This window comes from Nesoenas mayeri, assembly GCF_963082525.1.
Source record: "Nesoenas mayeri genome assembly, chromosome: 2".
In the NCBI taxonomy this organism is placed as follows: domain Eukaryota; kingdom Metazoa; phylum Chordata; class Aves; order Columbiformes; family Columbidae; genus Nesoenas; species Nesoenas mayeri.
In genome coordinates this window covers 116,226,904-116,254,059 of record NC_137543.1, presented here as the reverse complement: position 1 = coordinate 116,254,059, position 27,156 = coordinate 116,226,904, and the positions used below count along the sequence as shown (strand labels likewise).

At 42.6% G+C, this 27,156-nt stretch overlaps 1 protein-coding gene across 1 annotated transcript; it reads right to left on the bottom strand.

Annotated features, from left to right (window-relative positions):
* Positions 1 to 17,098: 17,098 nt before the first annotated feature.
* Positions 17,099 to 25,961, bottom strand: EIF1B (eukaryotic translation initiation factor 1B). The gene is made up of 4 exons (XM_080338680.1): positions 25,636 to 25,961; positions 23,422 to 23,585; positions 22,607 to 22,708; positions 17,099 to 22,044 (listed from the first exon to the last, which is right to left on the bottom strand). The coding sequence occupies exons 1-4, from the start codon at positions 25,664 to 25,666 to the stop codon at positions 22,000 to 22,002; spliced, it is 342 nt and encodes a 113-aa protein (XP_080194806.1). The 5' UTR covers positions 25,667 to 25,961; the 3' UTR covers positions 17,099 to 21,999.
* Between the last annotated feature and the right edge of the window lie 1,195 nt (positions 25,962 to 27,156).

The following is a 27,156-nucleotide window of genomic DNA, read 5'->3' as shown; positions in this document are numbered from 1 at the left end:
GTCGTAAGTATGTAAACAGTAAGTAAATGAAGAACAGAGCAAGATAAGAGAGAAGTGATTGTATCTTCTGGTACTTCACTTTATAAACTCAACAAAAGGCCATCTCGGCCTTTACTAAAGAGTCACTAGCATAGGTAGACTTCTCCAGTTCCAAAAGCCAAGCTTTAAAGAAGATTTGGATTCATATCCAGATGGGAATCTCAGTGTGAACAAGCACTTGTTTCTCCAGTGCTTGGAGCAAAGGTGACACAGAGAGGCCTCTTATAGCAATGTTACCTATAGGCAGTAAAATATTGCTCAGTGTAGAGAAATAGAATCCAATACATCTTTTCGGGGGGGTAAAATGCCAGCTAGATTCCACTGTCAGGGAAAAACACTAAAAGCAATTGATACTAGAAATAAATCAGGTGTAAACTACAGGGTTGTGGACTTCAGGAGAAGAAAATAATACACGAGGAATTCAGTTGTTCTGCTGCTGCAAGGCTCTAGGAGGATAACTACTGCATTTTCAGGGCATTTCACTAGTTCCAGCTCTTAAACCCTAGCTTGGAGTAGCTGACAAAGATTACAAAGGACTGGTGGTGATGATGATGAGTAAGAAGTCAGAAGAAATGAAGGCTGAACTCCTTATTTGAGAAATTATAAAAAGCTAAAAACCAACCAACAAACAACAACAACAGAAAAATCAGTAGTAGACCTGTGGAGAAAACAGTGATATCCTCAGGATTTCCCCTTTGCTAGCAGATACTTCCCAGTAGGCAAAGGTTTCCAATGTCACTACAGTGCTAGTAAATAATCTCAGGTGTTCTGCGCAGCTGGTGCAAGGGTTGCTCTGGGTGTAGCAGCTGGGCTGTTTCACTGGGCTGCAGAGTAGAACCTTGTTGCCTCCTGAAAATATATATATATTTTCTTAAAATGATATTACAACACCTTTGCCTTCACATCATACATTTTTGAGCTCAGCTCAACCATTGTCTGACTATGCCACGCTTGTCCAAAGAGTATTTAAAGAGAGGTTTCAAAATGCCAACAGAATTTAATAAATTCTAACATCGCCATAGTGAAAGGATGGTCTTGAAAGGCATTTCAATAGTGTGGCCTAAAAAGAGGCTGAATAAGAGGGAAACCCCACGGTCAGTGAGAAAATACTGGGAAAAAAACAATCCGCATCATGCATTTATTGTCAGATGTTGATAATATACTGTATGATGCAGTCCTGAGTGGGAAAAGAAATAAGAGCGTTCACTCTCAGTGTGAAGCTGTCCACTGCCACTGTAGAATAAAAGTGAGAAACAGATGCAGAAGAAGAGGGTAAAAAATATTCAGTAAGCTTTTCTGTCAGTACTGCACGGTCTTTCCAAGAAGTCTGAGCAAATGACTTGAATGAAATTAATGATCAGTTTTGATCAGAGGACGTTGCTCTATTGTCTATTTGTCCACATATTTGTGCACACCCACAGCCAGCAATAGGGTAATAGTCAATGTCTTTATTCCTAATGTGGCTTATTTTTTCCATGTTATGAAAGTCAGGTTAATATTTGATCTTACATCAATAAATCTCTCTATACTAAGCATATAAAGGTTATTCTGGAAGACACATCCTGGCACAGCCATTAACTTACTGTGATAGTTCGTAGGAGGAGAAGTTCACTAGTTATCTGAAGAACTTCACTGCAATTATGTGAATATATTGCTGCCAATCCATGTTACAGCTGTTGCCATGGGTGATGCTATGGACTAGTATTTGAAACATGTGACTTATAAATTTAATATGATCTCTTATGGACTCTGTTTCACCATCATAGTAGCTGGGTGGCATTGATTTCTTTTGTCTTCCCCTGCTTATCTCAAGCTCTTTCATTTTGCTTGTCTTATTGATTTCCATGTTCACTTCATACATTATCTCACCGGAAGCTGGTAATGAATCAATGTGGCCTCCTAAATATATGTTCTGTTATAACCCTTCAGAAAGAGCCACTTACAGCTATCTATATCAAAATACACTGGGTAGCTATTATACATATCTAAACAAGAGAAGACATCTTTGTTTCAACCCTGCTACTGGATGGAAGGCCTGTACAGTCTTTCTATTGAGTGCATGTATTTTTAAACACCTGCCAGAATAATATGGACTTAAAAGGGAAACACTGGAGCAAGCTAAAGAGGCCTCAATGTCCTCCAACTTAAGTAGTTCCGTTTTTAGTGGCTCATTTCCCAACCTTCTGCCTGTAACTTGTGTGCCTTCCTCTCAACCCCTTCTTGTGCTATATCAAATAATACTGGAAGCCCTTCAGAGCAGGGACTTGCTCTTTTTCTCTGCTTACACTGCCCATAATGGGCAGTTGTTATCAGAAAGAGTCCCATTAGCACAAAAGAGACACCTGAAGTATAGATAACAGTAATACCAATTATGCAAAACAATGCCGGGTCAGCTATGATGACAAATTGCCATTATTTGTGCTTCCTGCTCTTCTTACATCTTTAGGTAACATCAAAATTTAATGGTTAGTTCATTCCCATAGTTGCACTCTTATTTATCCCAGTTGGCTGGCTGCAGTACGTAGGGATATTGATACAGCTTTCTGCTGTACAGGGACGGGTCTAACTGAGAAAGGAAGACTTGTACTTGAAACTAGTCAGAGTAATGACACGAGAATCTAATTTCCACTTGAAGATGTTTTCAATGAGTACTTGAGGGCAACATAATAACATCACAAACACCCTTAATTAACCAGCACCTCAGTGACAGACAATAGTATGTTCAATCCAGGGATTTCTCCTAAAAGATTTAATGTGAGTTAAAAGACTTCTTGGCTGAACAAAAGTAGAAGATGCTTATGTTCATTTTGGAGCTCTCCAACATGAGAGCCAACACTGAATTTTTAACGTCCATATATACAATGCAGAGTCATTAAATGAGTGCCTCATTTACTTGTAGGCTTATACAGCCTCATCCTGTCCCACACTGAAACTGGGATTGAGTAGGGATTTGTCACAGAGGCTCCCAAGACCCCACAGTGCAGGTCGGTTGAGCCTGCAGGTTCCTGCTTTGTGTCCACCACCTGTGTTTCTCAAGGGACATTGTGCCAACTGTATAACTTCTGGTTGTCCTGGCTACCCACTGCAGCACTTCTTGGTGGGATTAAAAGCGAGTTTCTGTGACTGCATTGTCTGAGCAGCCTCCTGTGACAAGCCAGGCTCAGAGTATTTGGAAAGGCTTCAAGGCTTGATTTGCAAAGGTTGAGAGCTCTCTGATTCCTATCTAATTTGCTAAGGGCCAGACAGCTCAAGACTTTTCTCAGCCCTGAATAAATCATGAACGTATTGGTAACAAACTCACAGGGTTTGCTTTGCTAGAAAACAGCAGCATCTTAGTGTTCCACTGCCTCTTTCTGTTTGTGCTTTTTTATCAGCAAATGCTGTCCTGCATGTGGACAAAATGAAATTCATGCTGAAGTACACAGAAAATGAACTACCAAAGCTGAGTGAACACACAAAACCTGCATGCAAAACCTTCGGAAAAAAGGAGCTGTGTAACGCTTCTGCCAGGGGATGTTTTTGGCAGGGAAAAGGGTTCAGTTATGTGAGGTGCCTCTCAGCTTCCAAATCCCTACAACAAACCTGAAGTTAGCCTGCCTTGATCTTCAACAGGCATGTGGGAGACTAGATTATGTTGTCTGGGCTGTGCGAAACCTCGCCGCTCACAACCGCCTCGAATCCCTTACCCAACTGGGTCTCTCAAATGGCCTTCACCAGGCTCTTGGGCAATGAATTTAAATTAATTCAAGACTTTATTAATTCAAGTAGAAGGACTAAAACACTTATTGCAAAGCAAAACAGGTAAACAAAAGAATCAAAAATCTTCTATACTCATTTGCCTTTACAAGTTGGTTTGACTTTAAAAAAAAACAACACAAAAAACCCTAGAGACACCACAAGGCTTAGCAGCATCGCAATTAAACTGTGAGTTGACAACATTTGGTTTTGTTAGCTTTAGTGTGGCTAATGAACAAATGGCTCATATGATATGAAAAGATTTTGCTGTCTGCTCAGAAGCCCTTTCCCGTTTGCAAGGCAGAGCATTTGATGCATTTGCCCTCATCTTGTTTGGGTGTTTCTGTTCTTCAACCAGCTTCAACCAGTGGGTCCTACAGTAATGTCACTGGACCAGCCATCATCACACTTCAAAACTATGACAGTCATTCAATAAGCATCTCTTTTATACAGTGCTACAGGGAAATTTCAAAGCCTCTACAGCTCTGGAAGTGCCTGTACCAGGAGCCCTGTCATGTAAAGTCTGAGAATATTCATGAGCTACACCTTGCATCTGTAGCAAATTACCACCAGTAGTCAGAGACCACTTTGAAATATCCTCACAGTTCTTCCAGTTTTACAAGATGCTTAAATAGAATGATCTTGGTTGAGTAATTAGTCCGTGAAGGTCTCTTAGGTAATTGCTTTGGTGTGCTTACAATTTCCAGTTGTACAAGGTGCTTCACCATCACCTGTGAGCAGTGGCAGGTCTGTGAGATAACAGGCCACAGAATCACAGGGATTGGAAGGGACCTCGAAAGATCATCTAGTCCAATCCCCCTGCCGGAGCAGGAACACCTAGATGAGGTTACACAGGAAGGCATCCTCCCACTGGGCCCTGACTTAATCCCATTTCTACTTGAATGAGCCCCTGAAAAGCATAGCTTTTACTACCATCTAATGTCTACCCAGACTGCATAGTCTCCTGCTGATACAGTATACAAGACTAATGCCATTAGATCATTTGATTCTCCTGAACCTACATATCCACAGCAGGACACCTGGTTCATCGCGAGTTCCCTGCCCCATTGCAGGGCTTTCTCAGCTAAATCACGCTTGGCTCTTCTCAGTATCAATCCTGCTGCCCGTGGGTCCCACAAACACCAGTGTCACGTGTGTTTGGGGCAAACGCACCAACTGCATTTGCTAAGACACCTGAGTCTGGGGGTCATTTTTTGGTGCTTTCTGGATCCAGCAGCTGATGTTTCTTGCAGCGCCAAGAACCATCCAGAAGAGGGGCTGGGAGAGCATCAGCTCTACGCTAGTGCATGGGTAGCTGTTCTGGGGAGTCCAGTTGGGGGGGTATTGCTGTGGCCCTGTGGCACCCACCGCTTGCTGACCTGGGCTGTCCCATGGGCTGTGGGCAGGAAGATGTGCCAGGGGAGGTTTAGGTTGGACATGAGGAAAAGGTTCTTCCCCCAGAGGGTGGTGGAGCACTGAACAGGCTCCCCAGGGAGGTGTCACGGCCCCAAGCCTGACAGTGTTCAAGAAGAGACTGGACAACACCCTCAGACACATGGTGTGAACTGTGGGGTTGTCATATGCAGGGACAGGAGTTGGATGCAATGATCCTTGAGGGTCCTTTCCAACTGAGGACATTCTATATTTCTGTAATCCATGGGGCAAACTGGAGAGAGACCCCAGTCTCCACTCACCAGGCAGGTTTGGAGGGGCAGAAGAAAATGTCATCTGGGACAGCCACCAAGGACAGTGCACCACAAAACTCTTGGCTTTGGAAAACAGGAGAACTGGGCTCAGGTATCCCACATCTTGGCAAATAGTAGGGAAGGCAAATTCCTATATCTCTCATATGTTGAATTTAAACTGCCTGGATTGGACTGCACAGGCACAGCAGTGTCTTTTAACTAGAGACTCCGAGTGATTATTTCAGCATTGTTTTCTACCATAACAGATTTGCACAGCACTTAATCTCATTCTAATTGACCAGAACTGCTGATTGTGTTATAATTAAATTGCAGTCTAATTTTACTTAGCTATAACTGACAGAACACAAGGCTACAGAAATTAAACCATGACAAAAGGAAACTCCACGAAACACTGGCATGAATATTAGGTCAGAATTAGACTGAAGAAACATGGCAATTGACCACCATTTATAGAAATGCATATTTAACGACCGAGGGAATCTAAAATAAGTGTGTGGTTTTTATACATCCATCACTTTAAAGCAGAATTTGGATTTCAGTTAAATGGACAAAAACTGAGAGTGTTGGATGACTGGCATTGTGGGCTCATCTTTTCCAGACATGTTAACTGGATACTTAATGTTGGGATTACTAGTGGGACTGAAGCCCATGCTTCCAATGTCCATTTTTCTACTGTTATATTTCTTCCTTCTTGCCAGACCAACTATTTTATGTAGCTGGTTGTAGAAAAGTCAGCTCATTGTGCAGATTAAAGATCAAAGGTGTTCATTTTGCAAGACCTAGAACTAGGTCATTCAGTTCCCTTTCCAGATTTAATCTTCTCTCTTTTTTGTATTAATGAGCCTGCAATGGAGGTGGCTTTTACACTTGTTGGGCATTGAAATGATAGCCACCATCACTTCAGCCCATGCAAAAGCGTAAGAAAAACTGCTATTTAATGCTGGAAAGCAGATTCCTGGAGGTCCCAGTTGTCATGCCATGCTCTCTGTAGAACGTCACTTTATTAAAGCAATTGTACATGCATTTTCCAAAAGCTAATTTTTGGGGATGGAGCTGAAAACTATCTCAACCTCTCTCCATACATAACCAGGACCACAAACTGCACCAGCAGTGTTAGTATGGGGGAATACTCCCTTTATGTCTATCCTTTCTGCTATCTACCCCATTGATTAGTAAATCCAAACCCATGTGGAGATGTAAACTTTTACATGCACCAATGCCTGATATCATTCCTGTGTCACTGCAGTGGTGATAAGGCACCCACAGCTTTTACCTGGAAATAACCCCATAAGGGCAAATTCATTGGCTTCAGCCACTGCTTTGTTTATCTCGTGGTAAAACATTCACCTCTGGTCTCCTACAGGATTTTGGTTTTAAGGGCAGTGTAGCTCACAAGCACCTATTTTCCCATTGATAAAACATACCATTTTCAACAGTGAAGCTAAAATCCCAGGTACGCAGTGACTTCCACGGCCAGACCTTCTCAGGAGAGCTAAAAAGTAGAGCAATTGCTCAGGGAAACCACCGAGAAGAAACCTTCTCGGTGATAACCAATGATAGGACAAGGGGTAATGGGTACAAACTGGAACACGAGAGGTTCCACTTAAATATGAGAAGAAACTTCTTCTCAGTGAGGGTGACAGAGCACTGGAACAGGCTGCCCAGGGAGGTTGTGAAGTCTCCTTCTCTGGAGACATTCAAAACCCACCTGGACACATTCCTGTGTAGTCTTCTCTAGGTGTTTCTGCTCCAGCAGGGGGATTGGACTGGATGATCTTTTGAGGTCCCTTCCAATCCCTGACATTCTGTGATTCTGTGATTCTGTGAAACCTGGTTTGGTCACTGGCCTGCCAGACTTAGATGATGCTTCTCTGAAGGTCAGGCTATGGCAGGAGTGGCTTAATCCCAAGAGCTGAAGACTGAAAGCTGCAGGCCCATGTCACAGGATATTTTCTCTTCTCACTAACCAACCCACATGAGGTTAATGTGCAGTGAGCTATTAATCCTCCTACAAACAGTTCATTTTTCAGTTCATTAAGCATTATTGCTGAACTACCAGTAGCTTTTCCTCAATTACTCACCTCTGAGAACAGTAGCTCACAACTAAGTGGGAGTGAAATTGATATTAAACTGTTTATTCCAATGAAATCTCATGCTATCAAGGATAATTTCTGTTATTATTTGATTTGTTTTGGTGGAGGTGGAGAGAGACATTGGGTTTCTCTACACGTATTTTGTTAATGCTGAAAACACGTATTTATTCATTTCAGTAAGCATTAATTTTGTTTCCAGAATTTGTATGATGGGCAGAGCTGACCACCCTCTTCCCTCCAACCCCTTCCATCACCTCTCTTGACACTCTTCTTCCAGCAATATAAAGATACCAACCCTACACCTTTTCACACAGCTCTGTGTTTCCTTAGCACAGGTCTCCTGCAGACAGGTGGGGCCATCCCTGTGCCTAAAACCAGAGGTCAGAATTTTAGACCCTGGCACAGCTCTGTGACACTAGCGGGAGGTCACTTCTCCACTCTGCTTTTGCTGCTGGTGGAGCAGGATCAAGGTTTGAAGGAGGCAGCAAGGAAGAAGGTGACCAGAGGAACCCTGTATTTCAGCAGATCCTTTCCAACCCCACCTCTAAAGGATGGAGGAAAAATCCTCAATAAAGCTGCTCTTTCTGGTAAGAAGAGGAGACATTGGGAGCACATTGGGGAAGGATGCCTGGTGCTGGTTAAGAAAGGGCAGGAATCTTAGAAATTGGATAAAATGCAAAGCTGCCTTTGAGATCATTTTAGGCCCTGCCAATACGGGTTATTCAATGCATCTGGTTTTACTTGTAAAAGGTATTTGCTCAAAAATCTGATCAATTTATGACTTTCAGATCTAGCTCATGCGTACAACCCCCAGTAGAACTCCATTTCATGCCTCTGGAACAGCTATCAGTGTCCTGAAAACTCAGTTTTTAATCCAAACCAACAACTGGCAGGCCTAAGTTCTTTACTTACAAAGGAGCTGATCAAGGAATTCGTTTCCATCTAGGTCTCAATCATCCATACTTATTTAAGAGCAATGCCACAGTCCTCAGAAGAACCCTTCTATTACACAATAAAAATTGCCCCAGTTCTTCTATTGGGCACAAAGTGCTTCAGTGCTACTTTTTCCCCAGCCATGAAAATTGTTGTATGACTGCCATTTTAGGGAAAGGAATAACATCAATTTAGATTTATGTTCCCAGCTCTGCATCCAATTTTGAAATCCTTACTATATATTCTGCATTCAAAAGGGATGATTGTAAAATGATGCATAGATGGCATATTCCTGAATTCAATGAATAGACTACAGAAGATCAATTTACCCTGGTTTCTATACTTTCCAGCATTATAGCGTTTCTTAAAGGACAGACACCTTTTCAAGGTACCCGTTCACCAGTTCTCCTGGTCTAAGTCAGCTCCTGACCTCAGAAGAGCTGCAGAGCCCAAATTATAGCTCATCTCTTTGGTGAGAGTCTCTGTTAACTACATTGAAACCAGCCAGATCTCACTCAGCAAATCAGCAGGTAAGAGATCCACACTTCCAGTGAGTGACCAAGCTCACCTGCTTTAGGAACCATTAAAGTACCTACCTGTCTTTAGCAATGAGAGAGGGAGCTTACACAAAATATTTAGGTTGCTAAATTAGCTGAAATTGAGCCCACTCAACATGTAAAACTGCAGTACTTCCATTAAACTGACCTAAGCTAACCTATATAAATGTAATTCCAAATGTGTTTATTACTGATATCTGGGCTGATGGGCTTAGTCCCTAAGGCTTATGACAAGTCTTTGCTTGAAGAAGTACACAGTGTTCAAGTTACATTTACAGCTTTAATCTAAACCAGGAATGAAATTGGTAAGGATTACACTCTGTCTGACCTACAAACTATTTGGCTTGGGATTCCATATCTTGTAATCAATAAATTCCAAAATTAAGTGACATGTCTGCATGTCCTTGCTTCCTAGGGAACCTTTATGCTTCCCAAACAAACAAGCCAGTTCCAGTCTTTTGATTTCCTGAAAGGGAAGAAGAGGATTAGGAGAGCTTTGGGTTAAACAGAGAAATCCATTTAGACGCCTACAGTCCCACAGCAATCAATAGGCACTCGAGCACCCAAGAGACTTGCTGGAGCCCATCCTTAAGCAATATTGGCAGTTTCCAAAAGGCGGTCTAGCAACAGCTGGCTGGCCAGATAGGCTGCATCCATTTCTGTGTGTATACAGCCACCAGTGGGAAGGGCCTGACTCCTGCATCAGGAGTTTGCCGATGCTCACCTTGCCACCTTGTAATCCACATTTGGAGGCAGCTGGGGACCATCTAAGTCTGATGCCAACTAATCTGTTGGTTCTGAAATTCAGTTCATAAACCCACATCTGATGACTGCTGTCAAGCTGCTTGGAGAGGGGCAGGCACTATCTCGTGATACTGTAAGGGGTCTAGTACCACGGGCTCCTGGTCTGCGGGGTGACTCCTAGTATTGTAACTGGTATGTTTATCCTCAGTAACAGTGACTCACAGTTTTGTTTCAGTGGCACCATATCACTAGTAGCTCTTCCTCTGTCATGAAATCATAGCTTCAGTTTCCTGGCATTATCAATAGACCGCCTTTTTTTATCTCTGAAGTAGTGTGGCCAGACTCTTCCTCGCATGTACATCTTTGTGAGGAACAGCTAAATCTGAAGCTTTTGAGCTTCGTGCATTTTCTTACATGAAGTTAGAAAACCCCTTTAGGCTTCATCTGAGCCCTGCCCAAGTGAGAGCAGCCTCAGCAGCAGATCACTTGTAGGACTTGGGCACATTTACACACCTGAGTCAACCTGCTGTGCCTATACAGGAAGGTACGTGGACTGGACCATCAGTGATCACATAAGACCACCTGACTATTAAATCTCTATTAAACATGCTTCAAATAATGTATATGAAGGTTAAATCCTACTATAAAGCCACTCACATGAAACTACCTCTGTTTCTCAAGAGCACCCTGAACATGGCCAGGATCAGTGTCTGAGTTACAGGTGTGAGGTCAGTGTCAGTTTTCTCCTGTTGGTTGCTTTCCCCTACTTTTCCTTTTTCCTTTTATCAAGTTACCATTTTTAGCACCTTATGCCAGAAAAGATCAATGCTCCTGCCCCAGGAACAATCAGGTGCTGCCATGCTGAGGCCACCATCGTTATTCTGCAGAACTAATTATCTGTGGTGTTAAAGGCATGCAGTAGGCTACGACTGCCACATCTGCGAGTGACCTTATCCAGAATGACCTGAACCACTTTATGAGCTCACTTGCCCCAAAAAGGAAGAGGAAATAAGATATCTCAACCAGAAAAATAGGTTCCCTTTCTTCAGGGCTAATGCTTCCATCAGCACTTTAAACTTTCCACATAGTTAACTTTAATGGAGTTAATATACTCACAATACCAGGAAAAAAAAATCATTAAGTACCTTCTTACATTGCAGGAAATACTATCAATTTATTTGTCTGAAAGATTCCCCCCGAGTATCAGGAAATCCCTCCACATGCAAGTTGAAGATGTTAGGCTACATTTTGGATTAGAGCATGTTCTGCAATATGACTGCATGGATGGCAGCAGGGAGGTTGCTGGATCCAAGCTACTTACACCTGCTGGCTGTTGTCTGAGATCTTACCAATGGTGAGATCAGTCAGGGGCTTTGGCAGCCTGCAGGGCAGGACATTATTCTCATGGAGGTTTATGTGGGCTGAAGTCACTAAGTTTCTCTGGCACGTGCTAGAGAAGGGTCAATTTCTTTTCTTCTATCACTGACGCTGGGTTACACTCCTGTTTACCAGCCTCAGCAAAGAGATGAAACGTGTCTGTGCCTCTTCAGGGTATCACCTGAAGTGCCTCAACCCAAAGCACGTGCCAAGTCAGAAAAGGTGTGTCAGAGAGAGAGGTGCAATGAACTTCATGTTGACTTGGTCCAATGGTCAGCAGCAAAAACTGTAACTGCTTCCTCGAGCAAGGAGCAGGCAGTGAACAGCCTAGTCCCTTCCTTCATGTTATGGACCCCAAAATACAGGCAGGGTCTCTGTCTCAGCCCAGAGGGGCTAACTTCTCCTCATACTCCCAAATCCTGTCTCCCACTGATGCCATTGGAGCTGTGTCTGTTTGGTTTTGTTAAACAGTGTGGCCGGCTGAAATGAGCTACAAAATCACAGTGTATCCCAGTACCAGCCCTAAAAGCATCAGATACTGACACCAACACCACCTGCTGAGAGAGTCTACAAGCATCGAAAATTCCCAAGCAGAGAGGTCAGCATCCCTGCTTCGTCCAGAAAGATGTACATATGTTATTTTAGGTTTTAAACCATCAACACATTTTTCTGGAGCCATATCATGGCACATGTCATTGCTGTCTTCCAGTGTGGCACTGATTGCAATCAAACATCCGTGAACTAGACTCTCACTTGGTGCAGGTCATCTACCCATTGGAAATAACTGTCTCCAGAGTTTCAGAAACTCTGATCTCATGGACACAATTTCCTTTCTAACCTTGTAATCTCATTAATCTCATAAGTCATTGTACTGTTGCTGATGCTTCACTCTTGGAAAGAAAAAAAAAAGGGGGGGGGGGGGGTTAATATATAAAAGGAGGTTTCAGTTTTAAAAAGCTCCTTTTGTTCACCTGTTAAAGTCAAGAGAAATACTGCTACTGACTCATAACAGCATTTGAAATGAGTGCTGAATTAGAAATTATGCTTTGTACAATTTCATCTCAGGAAAGAAGTAGCTTCCTGAAAGATCACATGGTGACGACTTTCATCCTTTCTTAGCAAAAGTCCTGGGAGTACTTTCCAACACTCACCAAATCAAAGCATTTTCTCTCTTCTGTGGCAGTTTTAATAAAAGCTAGTTATAGTTTTGATCTTATAGATGTTTAAAATGGGTTTCAGCCTCCTTTTATGAATGAAATACCCACTGAAATCAAAAGTGGTGTAAATGTTTGAGAAGCTCATCTCTAATGGGCTGCTTCCAACTCATGGTCTTGTAAGAGGAACTGGCCCTCAGGTATGACCCATCCCCAGATCTACCTAAATACCTTTGTGGGCTGAGCCAGCCTGAGTTTGCACTGGGAGCCATAAAAACTTCTGATCCCTAAAGGGGCCTCCTCTGACTTCTGCCATGGTTTTGAACAGCTTCTTCAGCACCAGCTCCTTACAACTCTTTCCTGCAGGCAGCTGGGTCTGGCATGCAGTCACTCACATTGCCCCCATGCACTTCAGCTCTTCTCCTACACCTCCCTCCAGCAGCCCCAACACCAGCCCTTCTCTGCGCCTCCAAACTCGGAGAACTAAGAAACAACTCCTTAACCCCCAAAAGTGAATAATTTCCTGTCGATCCACCAAGGAACCAGCTCCAGGTCAGAGGAGGGGCAGCGCTGGCTGCTGGAAACCGCAGACATGCACAAAGGCAGGTCTGCCTCTTTCTGTGGGACTTCGCCATGAGCTGACTTTGGCCTGTTACAAGGCCACAGCCACCATCTCCTGCCTCTCCCACTAGATTTCTTTCTTTCTTTTCTCTGAAGTGGCGCACTGGGACCCTTTCTCACACCTCCCACACAGGGCTCTGCCACTGTAGGGAAGGGGTACATGTAAGGACAGATTTCAGATACTCTCCCTCTCAGGCAGAGAAGATTTGGGGTGCAATTTCACACGGGTTATGCCTGCAACCACCTGAGAATTTTACCAAAACTTTCCCCTCTGCATTTCCCCACCTAAGCTTCACAGTCATTTTGCATGGCTGTAGTGTCACTATGCTCAGGGTGTGCTGTCTTCCAGTGACATCTAGGGATACAGACTGGAAATTGCAAGCTGGCCATTTACGTAAGCTTTGTTCAAAACGTACTTCAAACTCATAAAACAGATTCGTTGAGACCGATTATTTCATTGCTTCTGAAAAAAAAAAAAAAAGCCAAAAGTCCTCCTAGAAAGTTTAAAAAATAATTCTCATGGCAGAATTTGCATTTTAAAAAATATTTTGTTGTAATCTCTTGATAATTATTTGTAACACTTTGATCACATAATGCACACAAACCTATAGACCTTAAATAAGCCAATGGCTCAAGGGACAACTGCAGCTGGGGGAAGTGGGGGGAAGAAAAAACAAACTCCCATGTTTCTGCAAGATTGATGTATCATACTCCACAAGGCCCGTTTCTCAGCTCATGTGCATTAGCATTAATTTCATAAAGTGGTAACAGAGACATGGCATTGATAGATGTAACATTTCATTCTGGTACAAAGAATACAACCAAGATGAAGACATTTCATTACTAAATACAAAGCACATGAAAAGCAAAAAAAGTCATCAGGAAGATGGAAGCACTTCGAAGTCAAAAGACCAAGCAAGTTGCTTCATGTAGCTGGATCTACTATTTACTCGTTGCTACTACTACTAATTTACTCATGACATTTATATGTCAGCCCTCCTGTCACAAGTCAGAGAGTCACTCTGCTTAGTGTTTCACCTACATAGGACAACAGTATGGGCCCTGAGCTAACATCCTACCTGCAGGGCAAGACACAACCAATGGATGAAGGCAGCAGAGCAGACAGAACGGTGGCTCCACCTGGACTGCTTTGTAGCCTGGCTTGATGTCAGACATGAGTCTGCGGTGTTGAACAGCACGTTCCTGTAGGAACAAAGCCAAAGCAGTGGCAAGTCTTCCCGCTGTGCCTTCATCTCTTTACTGGAGTGGCAGGCAGGCTTCCTCCAGAGCACAGCCAGGAACAGCCGGACACGATGAGATAGAAAACACACTATGTGCCCGCAGAATACATCACATCAAAGATGCAGAAACGTATAAGCTAGCTCTTCTAAAACAGACTTTCTGTGACTGTACAATCTACATCTGCTCTGGATTTCCCGCTGTTTAGATCTCCTAAATCTTCATGATGCACGAGAACAAAAGGATTGTGTGCCAATTCATGCATGGACCTTTGGAGAATCCCACAAAAATACCATGTCTCTGATGGCAGGAAGGAACATGGAACCCATTCTTGGAAGGAAAAGACATCAAGAGAAGTGCTTATACATGTACTACGGGCTTGTATGTCCAAACCCAAAGTATTTCAATCTGCTCACATGGAAAAACAATGCAAAGAGTATGGGGACAGAGGCAAACTGGGGGTTTTCTAAGATCTTTTCACCCAATCAGATGGAGTTGTGACAGCTGAGACCTGAATTTCAGTGAACAGGATAAACTCTGCCCAAAGGTAAAGGTCAAGAAAACTTTTGAAAAATAAAAGTCAGTGGATGCTTTGCACTACAAGATATGACCCTGAAAATATGATCTGACCTATTAACTTCAGGGCAATTTCTCTTGATACTTACCTGTGAAGGAACTGAAAAAAAGTCCATCCCTTTGCTCCCAGCAGCCCCTTTGCCAGGTCATTGAACCACTACAGAAAGTCGTAATTACAAGCCAAACCTTTTGGGTTTTTTCTGCCTCTGCTGTTTCCATCAGCACTGCTCAACAGCCAGGCCAGCAGCCCTGCCTCGGGCACTGACACATGGCTCGCACCTTCCTGGGGCTCGGGAGAGCAGCACCGGCTGAGGCAGCCATCCCAAAAACTCACACAACCCACGCTGTGCCTTCTGCATGGGGACCTGGAAGCAAACAGTGCTTCGGGGCTGGTTTAGGGCACCGATGTAAACACAGCAAGAACTCTCCTGGGTGGGAAAGGTAAAATAAGAGAGGCTTCAATAGCCTCTTTGCATAAAAGTGACATCCAAATCATGTGCTTGGAAGATTCTCACATTGTCTCCTTATATTAAATTGTTTCAGCTAAGCTTTCCTTCCAAAGCATCCCTAATGCCTTCTTCCTGAAAATACACCTTAACTACGAATACTGGTGGGCTGAAATCAAACTGATACAGCCAGTAAGAGATTAGAAATTAACGGGGGATTAGAGATCTTCCATAATTTAGGTGACTGGGGAGAGGGGGTGCACCGAGTAAGCAGCGCTAGAAATACAGCCAAGAAACACAAATTTCCAAGTAACACATCACTAGAACCTTTGTGTAGCCGCCCGTAGAACCGTGAGACAGCTGTATGAGGGGTATTGCCATTTCAAGCACATATCTTCTGTGTTCCTACTGCCTGTAGCCTCACCCAGCAACAGGCAGGTGCTGGCAACAGGGTGCTTTTGCTTTTCTATATAAAATGGTGTCCTCAGGTGCTCGTTTGTTGTCTTCTGAATGTTGACCTTGATGATTTCTAGATCTTTACAGGTTTGTGCTTTTGTTGTTGTTGTTGTTTTTTCCTCTCCTGTGAATCCCCACAGCAGACAACTGGCAATTTTCCCTCTTCAGAGGGTACGTGCCCTCCAGTTTTGTCAAGTTACTACTTTTATCAGACACACAGAAAGTAGTTGAAGGACTGTAGGGACAGAGCCACAGTAAACATCCATTTACGTGCGGTCTGATCATGTCCCATGACCAGAACGCTCTGGTACTCTGAATTGATTGCCACACTCCTCTGTGTATCAGGCCGAACTGCTATGAGAACCAGCCAAGACCTGGAAGTTGCTCACTGCTCAGTGCAAAGCACAAGGCAGCGGATGTTCACACTGGCTTTGGGTGGAGGCAGCCTCAAAGACTCTGCTTTGCCCTCCCTGGAAGAAAGATGTGGATACCGCCTTCCCTCTCGCCCTCTGCAGAAACCCTTTTTATCTTCCATAGTGTTCCTGAAGGATGATCTAGCTTCACAATCAGAAAGCTTCTCCAGGCCACTGCAAAATCTTACCTAAAGGTAGGTAAAGAAGGAATTTTTTTTTCAATATTCCCTATAATGACCTTTTTCGTACTGAATTCTCACATATAAATTATCATGAACAATGCATTGATTAATGTACAGGTTACTATTTACTAAAGGAACTTGGACAGTGGTTTTGTTCTGTGTCTTCCAAGTCCTAATCAAGATCTGGTCTTTGAGGTACAGGTGTAACTCAAAGATACTGTCTCAGGTACTGACAAATATCAGTTTTCAGAGCCATCTTTTTCATCAGTGTCACTGAGTACAGACATGCTACCACGAATGGCTGTCCAGGCATTTACTAGAGGTAGAGCCTACAATTTAACAGGAAGTACTCTCGCATCACATGAGTATCTAACTTTGTTGGAGAGCAGCTACAAGCTGCTTTCTCTACAACAGGGGCTGCCCTTCAGTAGATTTTTCCAGCAGGACTCTTGAGAACAGACCATATTTGACCTTTCTTAGCCCAGAACTATTCTCTGATTATACATCAATGCATTTGTCATTTGCTGGGTCTACCTAAAAGAGCAACCTTCTCGTTTATTTGCAATACAACTGTAGCACAGTTTCTTCACAGGGTACCTGTCCCATCATGACACCCAAGGCTTGTCCATCTGTACTGCAGGAACAGCGCTGTTTCCCTCTCCAGTGCAGTGAGGGACCACAAACACAGCTGACAGCTAAATCCTGCCTTTGAGGAGCACGACCAACCTTCTTGCAACCACATCTGCAGAATTCAGCCTCTTGTAACTTGGAGAACTCAGTCTGGATCATGGGGCTTTTTTTTGCTGCGTAATCATAGCAAAGATGGCTTGAAGGGGAAAAGAACATTTATTATATACACAAGTACTTCAGTCAGACCCCAAATTAATTTCAGAAATGTGCTGTCACATTTCACAGATGCAAGACATTCTAAAATAGCTGAGAGCAAACTTGAGCACACATTACCGGCTTTATCTTAAAACTGCATTTTGCTTAGTCAAGAACTTAGATTATCTTCCACTCAAAAATTTAGACCTCAAGACAACAGCATAACTTTGTTTTAGAGCTATGATATCCTAGTATGAGTCACTATATTTTTAAGCTGGTTAGTAAAGATTATGGTAGAAATTTAAAAGGGAAAATATAATACTTCTTTCAGAAATCAAAGCTGATTACAAGAGGATCACATTCATTACTATTAAAACACACTTCTGTATTCTGCAAAAAAAAACTGCCCTCCTTAATAACAGCATAAAATTCCATTTGTTTTAGAAAAAGCATAACATTGGCACATCTTATTTCAGAAGACTTTGTTGTCTCAACTCTAGCAATACTCCAATACAGGTTAAAACTTGTTTATAAAGAGATCAATCACAGGCACGTAACAAACGTTAAAAAGGCATTCCGAGTACAAATCCTCTTTCGAGATTTTTTTAACGTAAACCAGAAACAACAGGCATGAAGCATCTGTATAGCAAACATAAACAGCTATGTCATTTTTCCCTTATTCATCTCAAGGGTTTCTGATCTTCCAACCAGAAAGTAACCTGCATGTTGCCTCACACGGGGGACATGTTCCTAACTGAGCACAGATGTATGGGGAGCCGTAGCAGGAAGGCAAATTCTTAATACTTAAATACACATGACCCTCTAAGACCACTTCCATTTCCCTCATGGCAGTAGCACACTCATTAGGAGAACACTCAATTACACTAATCAACACTGAACACATCAGAAGTGACAGCAACCCCTACTGTGTCCCCAGATGATCTATAAAAAGGCCTCCCATACTCTTTAACTGGCTAAATACCACTCTTACACATTCACATAGTAAGAGGAACTATAGAGCCACTTTAAACCAGGGTGTAACAGACAGATCCTGTACACTAGAGCCTTCCTGAAGGATTAAAGAAAAGATAATTGCTGACTGGAACTCAAGGTACAGCTGTTCATATGCATCTTCAGGGCAACTGCATAACCATTATAAGCAGGATAGGACAAAATGCATAGCTGTGCTTAATTATTATTCTTTTCAAATATTTAAAACTTAAGCTTCAATAACTCTTCACAATTTTAAGTTTTCTAATAGCATTAGATATACTTAGAGCCAAGTTGTCAATGAAGTTTAATAATTAAGATACATAAACAGAAGTAACAATTTTATAGGCGTCTGGCAGTCCAGGTGAATCTTAGTTAATGAAAACAGACTTATGACATAAATTTATTTCCTAAGGTGTGTTGTTGTGGGGTTTGTTTGTTGGTTTGTGGTTTTTGGTGGTGTTCCCTCCTCCCTCTCCGAAAGAGTTATTCAGAACAAAATGCTTTTCACTTAGGCTGTGCTAGAATGTAGTGCAGGAAGTAAGGTTTAAGCAAAGCCACTGAATACAAGCACACACAATCCAGGCACTGTTCTTTTCAAAGGTTCCTTCCCTTGAGAAAATTACTCATCTGCCCATAGTTGTGCTCTTCACACTCATCTCTGAAACACGTGGTCAGATTTAGCAGATCACAGGTGAGGGTCAAGGGGCTGATAATTCACACAAGAGGAAGCAGGCAGCTCACCGACTTACATTAATAAATCTCATCTTCTACAAGTAAGAACTAATACCACCATTTGGGAAGCAATGGTTTCATTGTTCATAGCTGCATTAAGTAGATGTAGGCTCTGAACAGACAATTCTCTTTATTTATTTATGCAACACCTTACTCCCATGTATCAGCTAAAAGCATCAGCTACAACAGCCTAATAAAACTATGCACAGCAAGGCTGTGAATTTGAAACAGCAGCTCCTACATCCAATTGCAGCTTGTGGTTAAGCGCAGGTATCACTAAAAAGTCTCAATTTGGAGATCTGGAAGATGCAGGCTTCACAATATTCCAACAACAACAACAAAAAAAGCCATTACTCCTTGCAGTCTGAGCTTGCCCACACTATTGTCACAACTATTGGGTTGTAAAGTTTTTTCTATTATTAGCTCCCTGTTACTGCCTCAACAATTGCAGTCCACATCCTTTACCATTTTTTAACCTATGTTGGAATAGATGGAAAGACTGAACTCTACCTTCACTGTGAAAGCAGGTTTTAATGGCAGTAATTTAAACAGTTCTTTCCCAAAGTCTTTCATGTTTTTCATCATTCTTGAAACATGGATACATATTCCAAATAGGCTGAGCTTTGATAAAGAAGTTTCAGCATACAATGATAAAACATGGAATTGCTGAAGCCCTTCCTCTAAGAGCACACAAAGAGGCTTGGGCTTCTAACAAGTCTAGCTACCATCTTGCTGAGACACTTCTCTAGTTCAAAACACTTAAAGGACAAAAATTTCTGCTTTCCTTCTAGAAAGATTTTTTTTGCCACAAATCTCACCTAAACTTCAGACATGTTACATCTTATTTCCTCCCAATTTTGCCCTTCAAAGGTCAAAACACAAGCAGCTCCACTAGAGCATAAAAACCAAGCCACCTATCAACCCCAAAGCTCCTCCTATCAGAAAGGACTTTTAAATGAGGAGGAAATTTAAAAAAATAAAAAGGTTTTTCTCATTTATTCCAAGCAGAATGACTATGGAGAAATGACTCAAGCTTAGGTAGTAGAAGTTTATGGAATGCTGTCTGAAATAAAGACTGACTCAGTAACACATGAGACTTGCTAATCACTTGTTAATCTCCAATTCAAAAACACACTGGAAGCACTCATGTAATACCAGTGAAATACGAGAAGATCCTGCTTGTTTTTCCTCTTGGGCACAAGGAGGACTTGCTTTAAGAGAGAACATCAGTTTTTCTGGCATTGAGTAAAATGAAAATCACTAAGTGCTAAGTACTCTCAAAGGATTAATTACTTTGGCATCTATGAATCAGGACTAGATAAACTTGCAGTACAACAATTTTATTTTACTAATATGCAAGAACAGCGTAAGATTTATTCTTTGGATTTTCATTCTGCATGCTGGTATTTCATGTTTTGCAGCAGTCTTTCCCTCCTCCTCAACACATTATACCTTAACAGTGTGCAATCTTCTGAACATCCTTTTTTCCAGAACAGTTAAGACCTGTAACACCTGGCAGAATTTCTGTTGATTGAGAGACTGGACACTATATTCTTACAGGTGGAATTCTCTAGACCGGAGTAAGAAATTGTCATACAAACACGTTATAATGCTCCCTTAATTGTTGTTAGTGCCATAAAAATTTGTATGTGAATTCAGAAATCTTAAAAAAAAAAAAATTAAAAAAGGTTCAAGTGAGTTAAAATTGAGCATTTCTGTTCAGAAAGGCAAGTCTGAACAGGAAACAACATATAGGCATAGGTGGTAGTAAGTAATCTAATTTTGCCTGTTCTTGATGTTTATGTAGGCAGTCATCAGTTCTTTTTTCCTGAATACAATTTATAAATAGGTCTTAGAAGTAAAGAAATGTCTCTTTCTTCCTTTCCACAGAATACATGATATTGCAAAAATTTTTTTTAAACTTTTGCCACTACCCCAATGGTTTCTCAGCTCAACAGGTTTTCAATTGCTTCAGAGAAAATTTCCATGTCTATCTCACAAGGAAGATCTGCATGTTTGACCAAATGAAGTAATTTCATTCTGTACCTAAAGCAGGATGCCAAATGCCTACAGCTAACTAAAACTAGATGAAAAGCATGGTGAAACAAACTTATTGTAATTTCATATCAGAGAATGAATTGCCTGCTAGAAAAGTAGGCTAAATCAGTTTTCTGTAGGAACACCCAAAGCCCATCACAAAACCCTCCATATTAACTATTAGTCACAGCAAAACTTTTCACACCAGGTAAAAAAAGATTACTGTAGAGCCTGTTCCCTTCCTTACTTCCACAGCTAATACTACCAGCTAATTAAAGTACTTTGGCTTGCCAACATTAAATGCAGAGTCACAGCAGAAGCCAAATAAATGTCTTTCCCCTTCTACCCAGTGACAGAAGAGATAGAAAATCCCATGCGCTTCCTTCATGGTTTGGGGGTACGGTGTAAGACCTAGATGTTTCACATATCCTCAGTAATAGCAGCCTTAAAGAGTTCAGCTTATTTTAGTCCTACTATGCTTCACACTAATATTTCATAGTCACTGCAGTAAATTTTAGAGAAGATCCAGTTGCTTACTCAGCAAACAATTTAAGTCTTATCATGCTGCTACTAAGATACATCTACACAGAAGACTTCAAAGCTCTAGTCTTACAGCTACAGGATAAGATCACATCAAGCTAATCTACTGATTAATTAGCTAATACTCCATCATGTAGATTTTCCAATTTATTGAATGAGCAGTGAGCTACACTTGCCACAAAACATTTTAGCCGTTCATTAGTAAGGCTGTGGTGCTGGTTTAAAACTTTAGCTAAAGCATTTCAGATATCCCAGAAAATAAATGAATAAACTTTTATTTCTAAGCAACAACACGCACTACTTTAATACAATCCACAAATTTAAGTCAGGTGGAGAGTAGTAAGCTGAACAATCATTGCTAAACCATTTCCATTGGAAATGTGTTTAAGTTCACAAGTGTCTTCATTACCACCTTACTGAAGTTTTCTTATGTGTTTCTAGTCTACACACCACACGTTTCACACAGTCATGCAAATCTGAATGAAATTTTAAATGTTCAGGTAACGCGGAAGTCCGTTCACTGCAAAGATTCATTTTTCACAGAAGAGCCAGGCTGGGTAAGACCAAATACTGATGGGTTCTTCATGAGAGTACAGGTATTTTAGAAACCATGAACTTTCAGTTGTTCTTCCTTGACAATGCCAATCTAAAAGAGATACGCAACATTTCAGTAAAGCTTACACGTTTAGGATATTACAGTGATATCAAGTAACCACAATCTTATACGTTGATCAAATAAACTGTAATACAGTATATACTCAATAGAGCAATTTTCTAGTTTCCAGAATGTTTCTGGGCCAAGCAGAAGAATTAACTGCACAAAAAATAAAATCTTATCAGACATCTGACTTGTTCTGTAGTCCTAGCACTTAATTCTTTTACAGTGTAACAACTCTTTGCATCAGTAAGCCAGTGGTGAAAGACTCTTTGTAGTGTTTTCAGTCTCAAAATTATGGTTTGCATCAAACACTTGATTTTAAGTCAGTTGTACCGCCAGAGAACAAGTGGTGTGTTGTAGCAGGATAAATCCATTCTACAGTGTTTTGATTCTTTCTAGTTTTACTCTCATTCTGCAAGTGTCATTTTACTTTTTGGCTGAAAATACAAAGGAAATACAGTGAACATCTTTAGCTGGTTAATTAACATTAGTGTCATCTGTTACTCTACTGCTTCCAGAGAGGTTGAGATATTTATCTGCAGTCCCTCACCTCTAAGAGGAATTGGCAAATGTTCTTCCTCTGGTCACCTTGAAGCTGGATAACTTCGCCGTATTCAGGATGTTCAATCACAGTACCATTACAAGCAAATTTCTAGAGAGAAACATTTATATTGTAAGACATCTGTAGTACATTACGATTTTGCTTAGTAAGTGTTGTCAGCAGAATTTTGTCACAGAAGCTACTTACTAAATTATGATGCCAAGCAAGGCAAAGGCTAGATCTATTTTACACTGGTTTTGAGAGCAAATGGAACCTATCTGCTGTGCATACAGACCAAAACTAAGCTGCCAATGGTAAATTCAGGCAAATACAAGAGTAGCTATTATGCAGAAGGAACTGGCCAACATGCACCAGAAGAATGGAAAACAAAGTCATAAGATACAGCTTTTCAGTTCCACACTGCTTTAAAATAAATATTCTCATGCTGGCAAAACTCAAGGTCTCTGTTTCAACAGTAACCCAGCTATGATAGAAGCAAGAATACAAAAACAGTTCTACTTTAAAATGATTTTGTTCTTCACATCAACAAAGCCAGCTATCTGTGAAATTTCAATGAAACATTCAAAAAATAAATATATTTCTTTACAGGAAAGAAATGTTTAACATTTTAGCAAAAAAAAAATCAAGGGTCACTAGACACTCACAAGAGTTTCGAGGAAGACAGGGAAAGAGATCAACCTGAATATGAAAGCGATGAGCACTGGCAAGAACGAAATAAAACAAATATTCTGCAACTTAGTATTAAAAGCTATCATACTCCTTTATGTAATATCTTGATTACTCATTCAAATCAGCAACTTCACCTTTTTGAATGCTTTCACAAGTTTCTTCTTGTCATAATCATCTGCGATTCCCTGAACAGTTGTTAGTGTCTTCCTTCCGTTTCGTTGCTGGATCCTTATATGAATGTAATCCTCAGTCCCCGCCGGGAGTAAGTCGTCACCCTTTGTTGCATCAGCAAAGGGGTCTGCAGGAGGAAAAAGATTCATGTAATTCCCACAAAGGAAAATAGTCAAGCTCAAAAACTGACAGGTGTCAGTCACAAAGAGCTTTATTTAGGGGATAATCTTGCTGTTTTCTCCCTGTTTAAAAATACACTGCTAAAATCAGAGTCCTTTTTACTACAGGCTCACTAAATTCAGCATAGCGTTCTCAACTATCATGCATCCAGTTTCTCCAGTGGCATCCTGGATATAAACAATTTTCAGCTATAATATCAATTTACTTCACTATTTCTTGGAAACTGTAAATCCTGAAGCTCCAAAGCTAAAAACAGGGTTCTAAAAGAATATCAAGTGCATATATATCTTATTCACCCACATGCATTTTAAGTGAAATCTGGAAGTCATATCTTTTATCAGATCAACTGATAAGTACAGAAAAATCAAAATCCTTTACTGGTGCAGAACAGAAGTCTTATACCACAACAGCTACCACAGTACCAGCATTTTAAGGTAGGGGTGTAATTCTGTGCTACTAATGTAAACAAAATAGGGCAACAGCCACTAACAGATGTCAGAAGCTGTAAACCAGGACCCCTCTGCCAGTGAGTAGTTGTAAGCAAAAATTGTAACAAAATTCATTTAGGCTTTGGCTATAGAAGGGTCAGTTCTCAAATTCTTCCAATTTGAAATTTATCTAGCACAGATGAAACAGGAAGGCATTTAGGAAGAAAAAAAGGTTTCTGGATTATACTTCGTGTTCTCTGTTCTCCACAAAAACATATTTAACACTCACTCTATCAAGAAACTTGATAGCACTACAAGTTTCCTAACCTGTAGCTCCAAATAAATCTTAAAGTGTGAAATACATGAAGTACTTTTTTAATGAATCACAAGTAGTTTTTTAATACTAATCAGAGTCATAGTGAAGAGCCCGATCTTCAGAAAGTTCACATTCAACAGCCACGCAAGCTACAATTTCCCAAACTTCCATCCAAAACTCAAACCTAAGAACACTGATCAAGTTTTGCCATCTACTTGGAACAAATGCCCCATAAGCATAAAACTTGAGCAGAAATAGGAACTCAAGTAGTTCAGCTGCAGACATCCTGAGCCATGTAGCACCAAGAATGACAAGAGCATTAAAGGCACTGAAAGCACTGTGAGGATGCAAGCACCACGGGAAGGTGGTACAGCAGTGGGAAGCTTGACTGGCTTAATTTCTACTAAGGCATTTGTTAAAACATGCTCAATTTCACTGTGTGCCACAGTCTGCAGGGCACATGCTGATAGCGAATTTCAGTCAAAGAAAATGTGAAAGAAAAAGACAAAGATCACTTGGCAGAGTTTAAGATTCTGTGTTGGAGATAAGCCACTGCTGTAGGTGTTATAATAACATTGGATTACCTCAAACAAATCCTTTGGGCAGCACCCTCCTAAGCACAGGATCAGCTCCTAAACTGTGATTAACATAAACTCCTCGTAAGGTTTATGTGTCCAGAAGATTAGAAACAAAACTGAGACCTAACAACATTATCCTTCAAAGTGTAGACTTGCTCACTTCTGTTGCCTATAGATAAGGAAAGTGGAGAACGAGCAAGATAAACTTCGCTACTAATACAAGAGAAGTGACCTACCGTCTGCATAGCTTAATCTACAGAAACAATACCCTCTGCAGGGCACATACGAGGTTGGGGGACATTGACAAGGATGAGGCAGCAAATCAGCAAGCACTTGGAACTGAGGAGATGGTTCCCTTCCTTAGCAGAGGACACACGCCCCAGATTCCCTCTGCCCACAGAGGTTACAACTTTTGCCGCGGGAGGACAAGGACGAGCGGCCGGAGGGAGCGACGCGGGCAGCGCGGGCAGCGCGGGCGACACCCGCTCAGCGGCGGCTTCAGTGTCCCCTCGGGGCCCTGGGGAGCGACGCCGGGGCAGGAGGGCGGCAGCACGGGCAGCGAGCCGGGGAGGCGATGCCGGGGGCGACCACAGCCCCGGGGTGGGTTCGGTGAGGGGGGAGGTGACTGCAGGGGCTCCCTGCGGTACAAGGGGCAGGCGGGGTGCCGGCTCTTACCGAAGGACTGGAGGTTCTGGATAGATGACATGCGACTCTGCGGCGAGAGGCTGGGGCAGCGGAGAAAAGGCCGCGGTTCGGTCCGCTCGGGGCGCGTCTCCGGCTCCGCAGTGTCGGCGGGGAGGGAGGGGAGGAAGCGAGGGGAGGAATAACAACAGCAGAGGGAGGGGGGCGGATCTGAAAGAGAGGGAAGCGGCAGAGAGAGGAAGGAGTAAAAGGAGGAGAAAGCGCCAAGGGGAACGGAAAGGGCTGGGAGCCCCCGCCCCGCACCGCCGCTAACGGGCAGCGGCCGCCGGTGCTCCTCATAAGATGGCGGTTCGCCCGGGCCGCCGCCGCCGCGCTGCCTCACGGGAAGGAGAGTCCCCCCGCCCCGCGGCCAGCGGGCGCGGAGCCTCGCTCCGGGCCGAAGGACTACCGCTCCCGGGGCCTGGGCCCGGGCTCACAGCCGGCCCTGTGTTCGCGCACCCCGCTCTCCCCGTGGGGCAATAGGCAGATGGAGATCAGAGTCACAGAGTGTCAGGGATTGGAAGGCATCTCGGAAGATCATCCGGTCCAATCCCCCTGCTGGAGCAGGAACACCTAGATGAGGTTACACAGGAAGGCGTCCAGGCGGGTTTTGATGTCTCCAGAGAAGGAGACTCCACAACCTCCCTGGGCAGCCTGTTCCAGTGTCTGTCACCCTCACTGAGAAGAAGTTTCTTCTCATACTTAAGTGGAACCTCTTGTGTTCCAGTTTGTACCCATTGCCCCTTGTCCTATCATTGGTTGTCACTGAGAAGAGCCTGGCTCCATCCTCATGACGCTCACCCTTTACATATTTATAAACATTAACGAGGTCACCCCTCAGTCTCCTCCAAACTAAAGAAACCCAGCTCCCTCAGCCTTTCCTCATAAGGGAGATGCTCCACTCCCTTCATCATCTTTGTTGCCCTGCGCTGGACCCTCTCCAGCAGTTCCCTGTCCTTCTGGAACTGAGGGGCCCAGAACTGGACACAATATTCCAGATGTGATCACCAGCTCAGGAGCTCCGCTCCCCGCAGTAGGGGCCCCAAAAGCACTGCTGGCAGGTCGTTGGAGCCCCTCGTTCTCCAGAGTGACACACACAGCTGGCGTGGTTGCTGGACACGGCCCTCGGGGGCAGCACAGGCCCTGGTTGGGTGACACACCACTCGGGTGCCCTTGGTTTGGGTGGTGCTGTTGTCTGGTGCCCCTGCGAGTTCCCAAGCCGATTGGAACTCCAAGCTAACTCCCAAGATATTGGGAGAGCACTTCCCCCTTTCCACTCAAAATACATTGGAGAAAAATCCCCCTCGCTCAGGCCTTGCCTTTCAGCACACACAGGTGTAAGGAGCCAGTGAAGGAGGAATGTTGTTTTTACAGAACTGGGGACCAGCCCTCCCGCCTCCCTCAGTGGGAGTGAAGGACTGAGAGACATCAGACAATGAATCCTTAATGTAAAACAAAGTCTCTTTGAACTAATCCCGGAATGCAAACTGATCACTGTATTTAAAAAGTTAAGCT

Bases quoted from the DNA above. Each gene is read 5' to 3' on its own strand.
- EIF1B (XM_080338680.1), bottom strand. From the start codon at position 25,666: ATGTCATCTATCCAGAACCTCCAGTCCTTCG. The intron at 23,586-25,635 runs GTAAGAGCCGGC...TTCCTCCTGCAG, and splicing joins CCAGAACCTCCAGTCCTTCG to ACCCCTTTGCTGATGCAACA. The intron at 22,709-23,421 runs GTGAAGTTGCTG...GTTTCTCTCTAG, and splicing joins TTGTGAAAGCATTCAAAAAG to AAATTTGCTTGTAATGGTAC.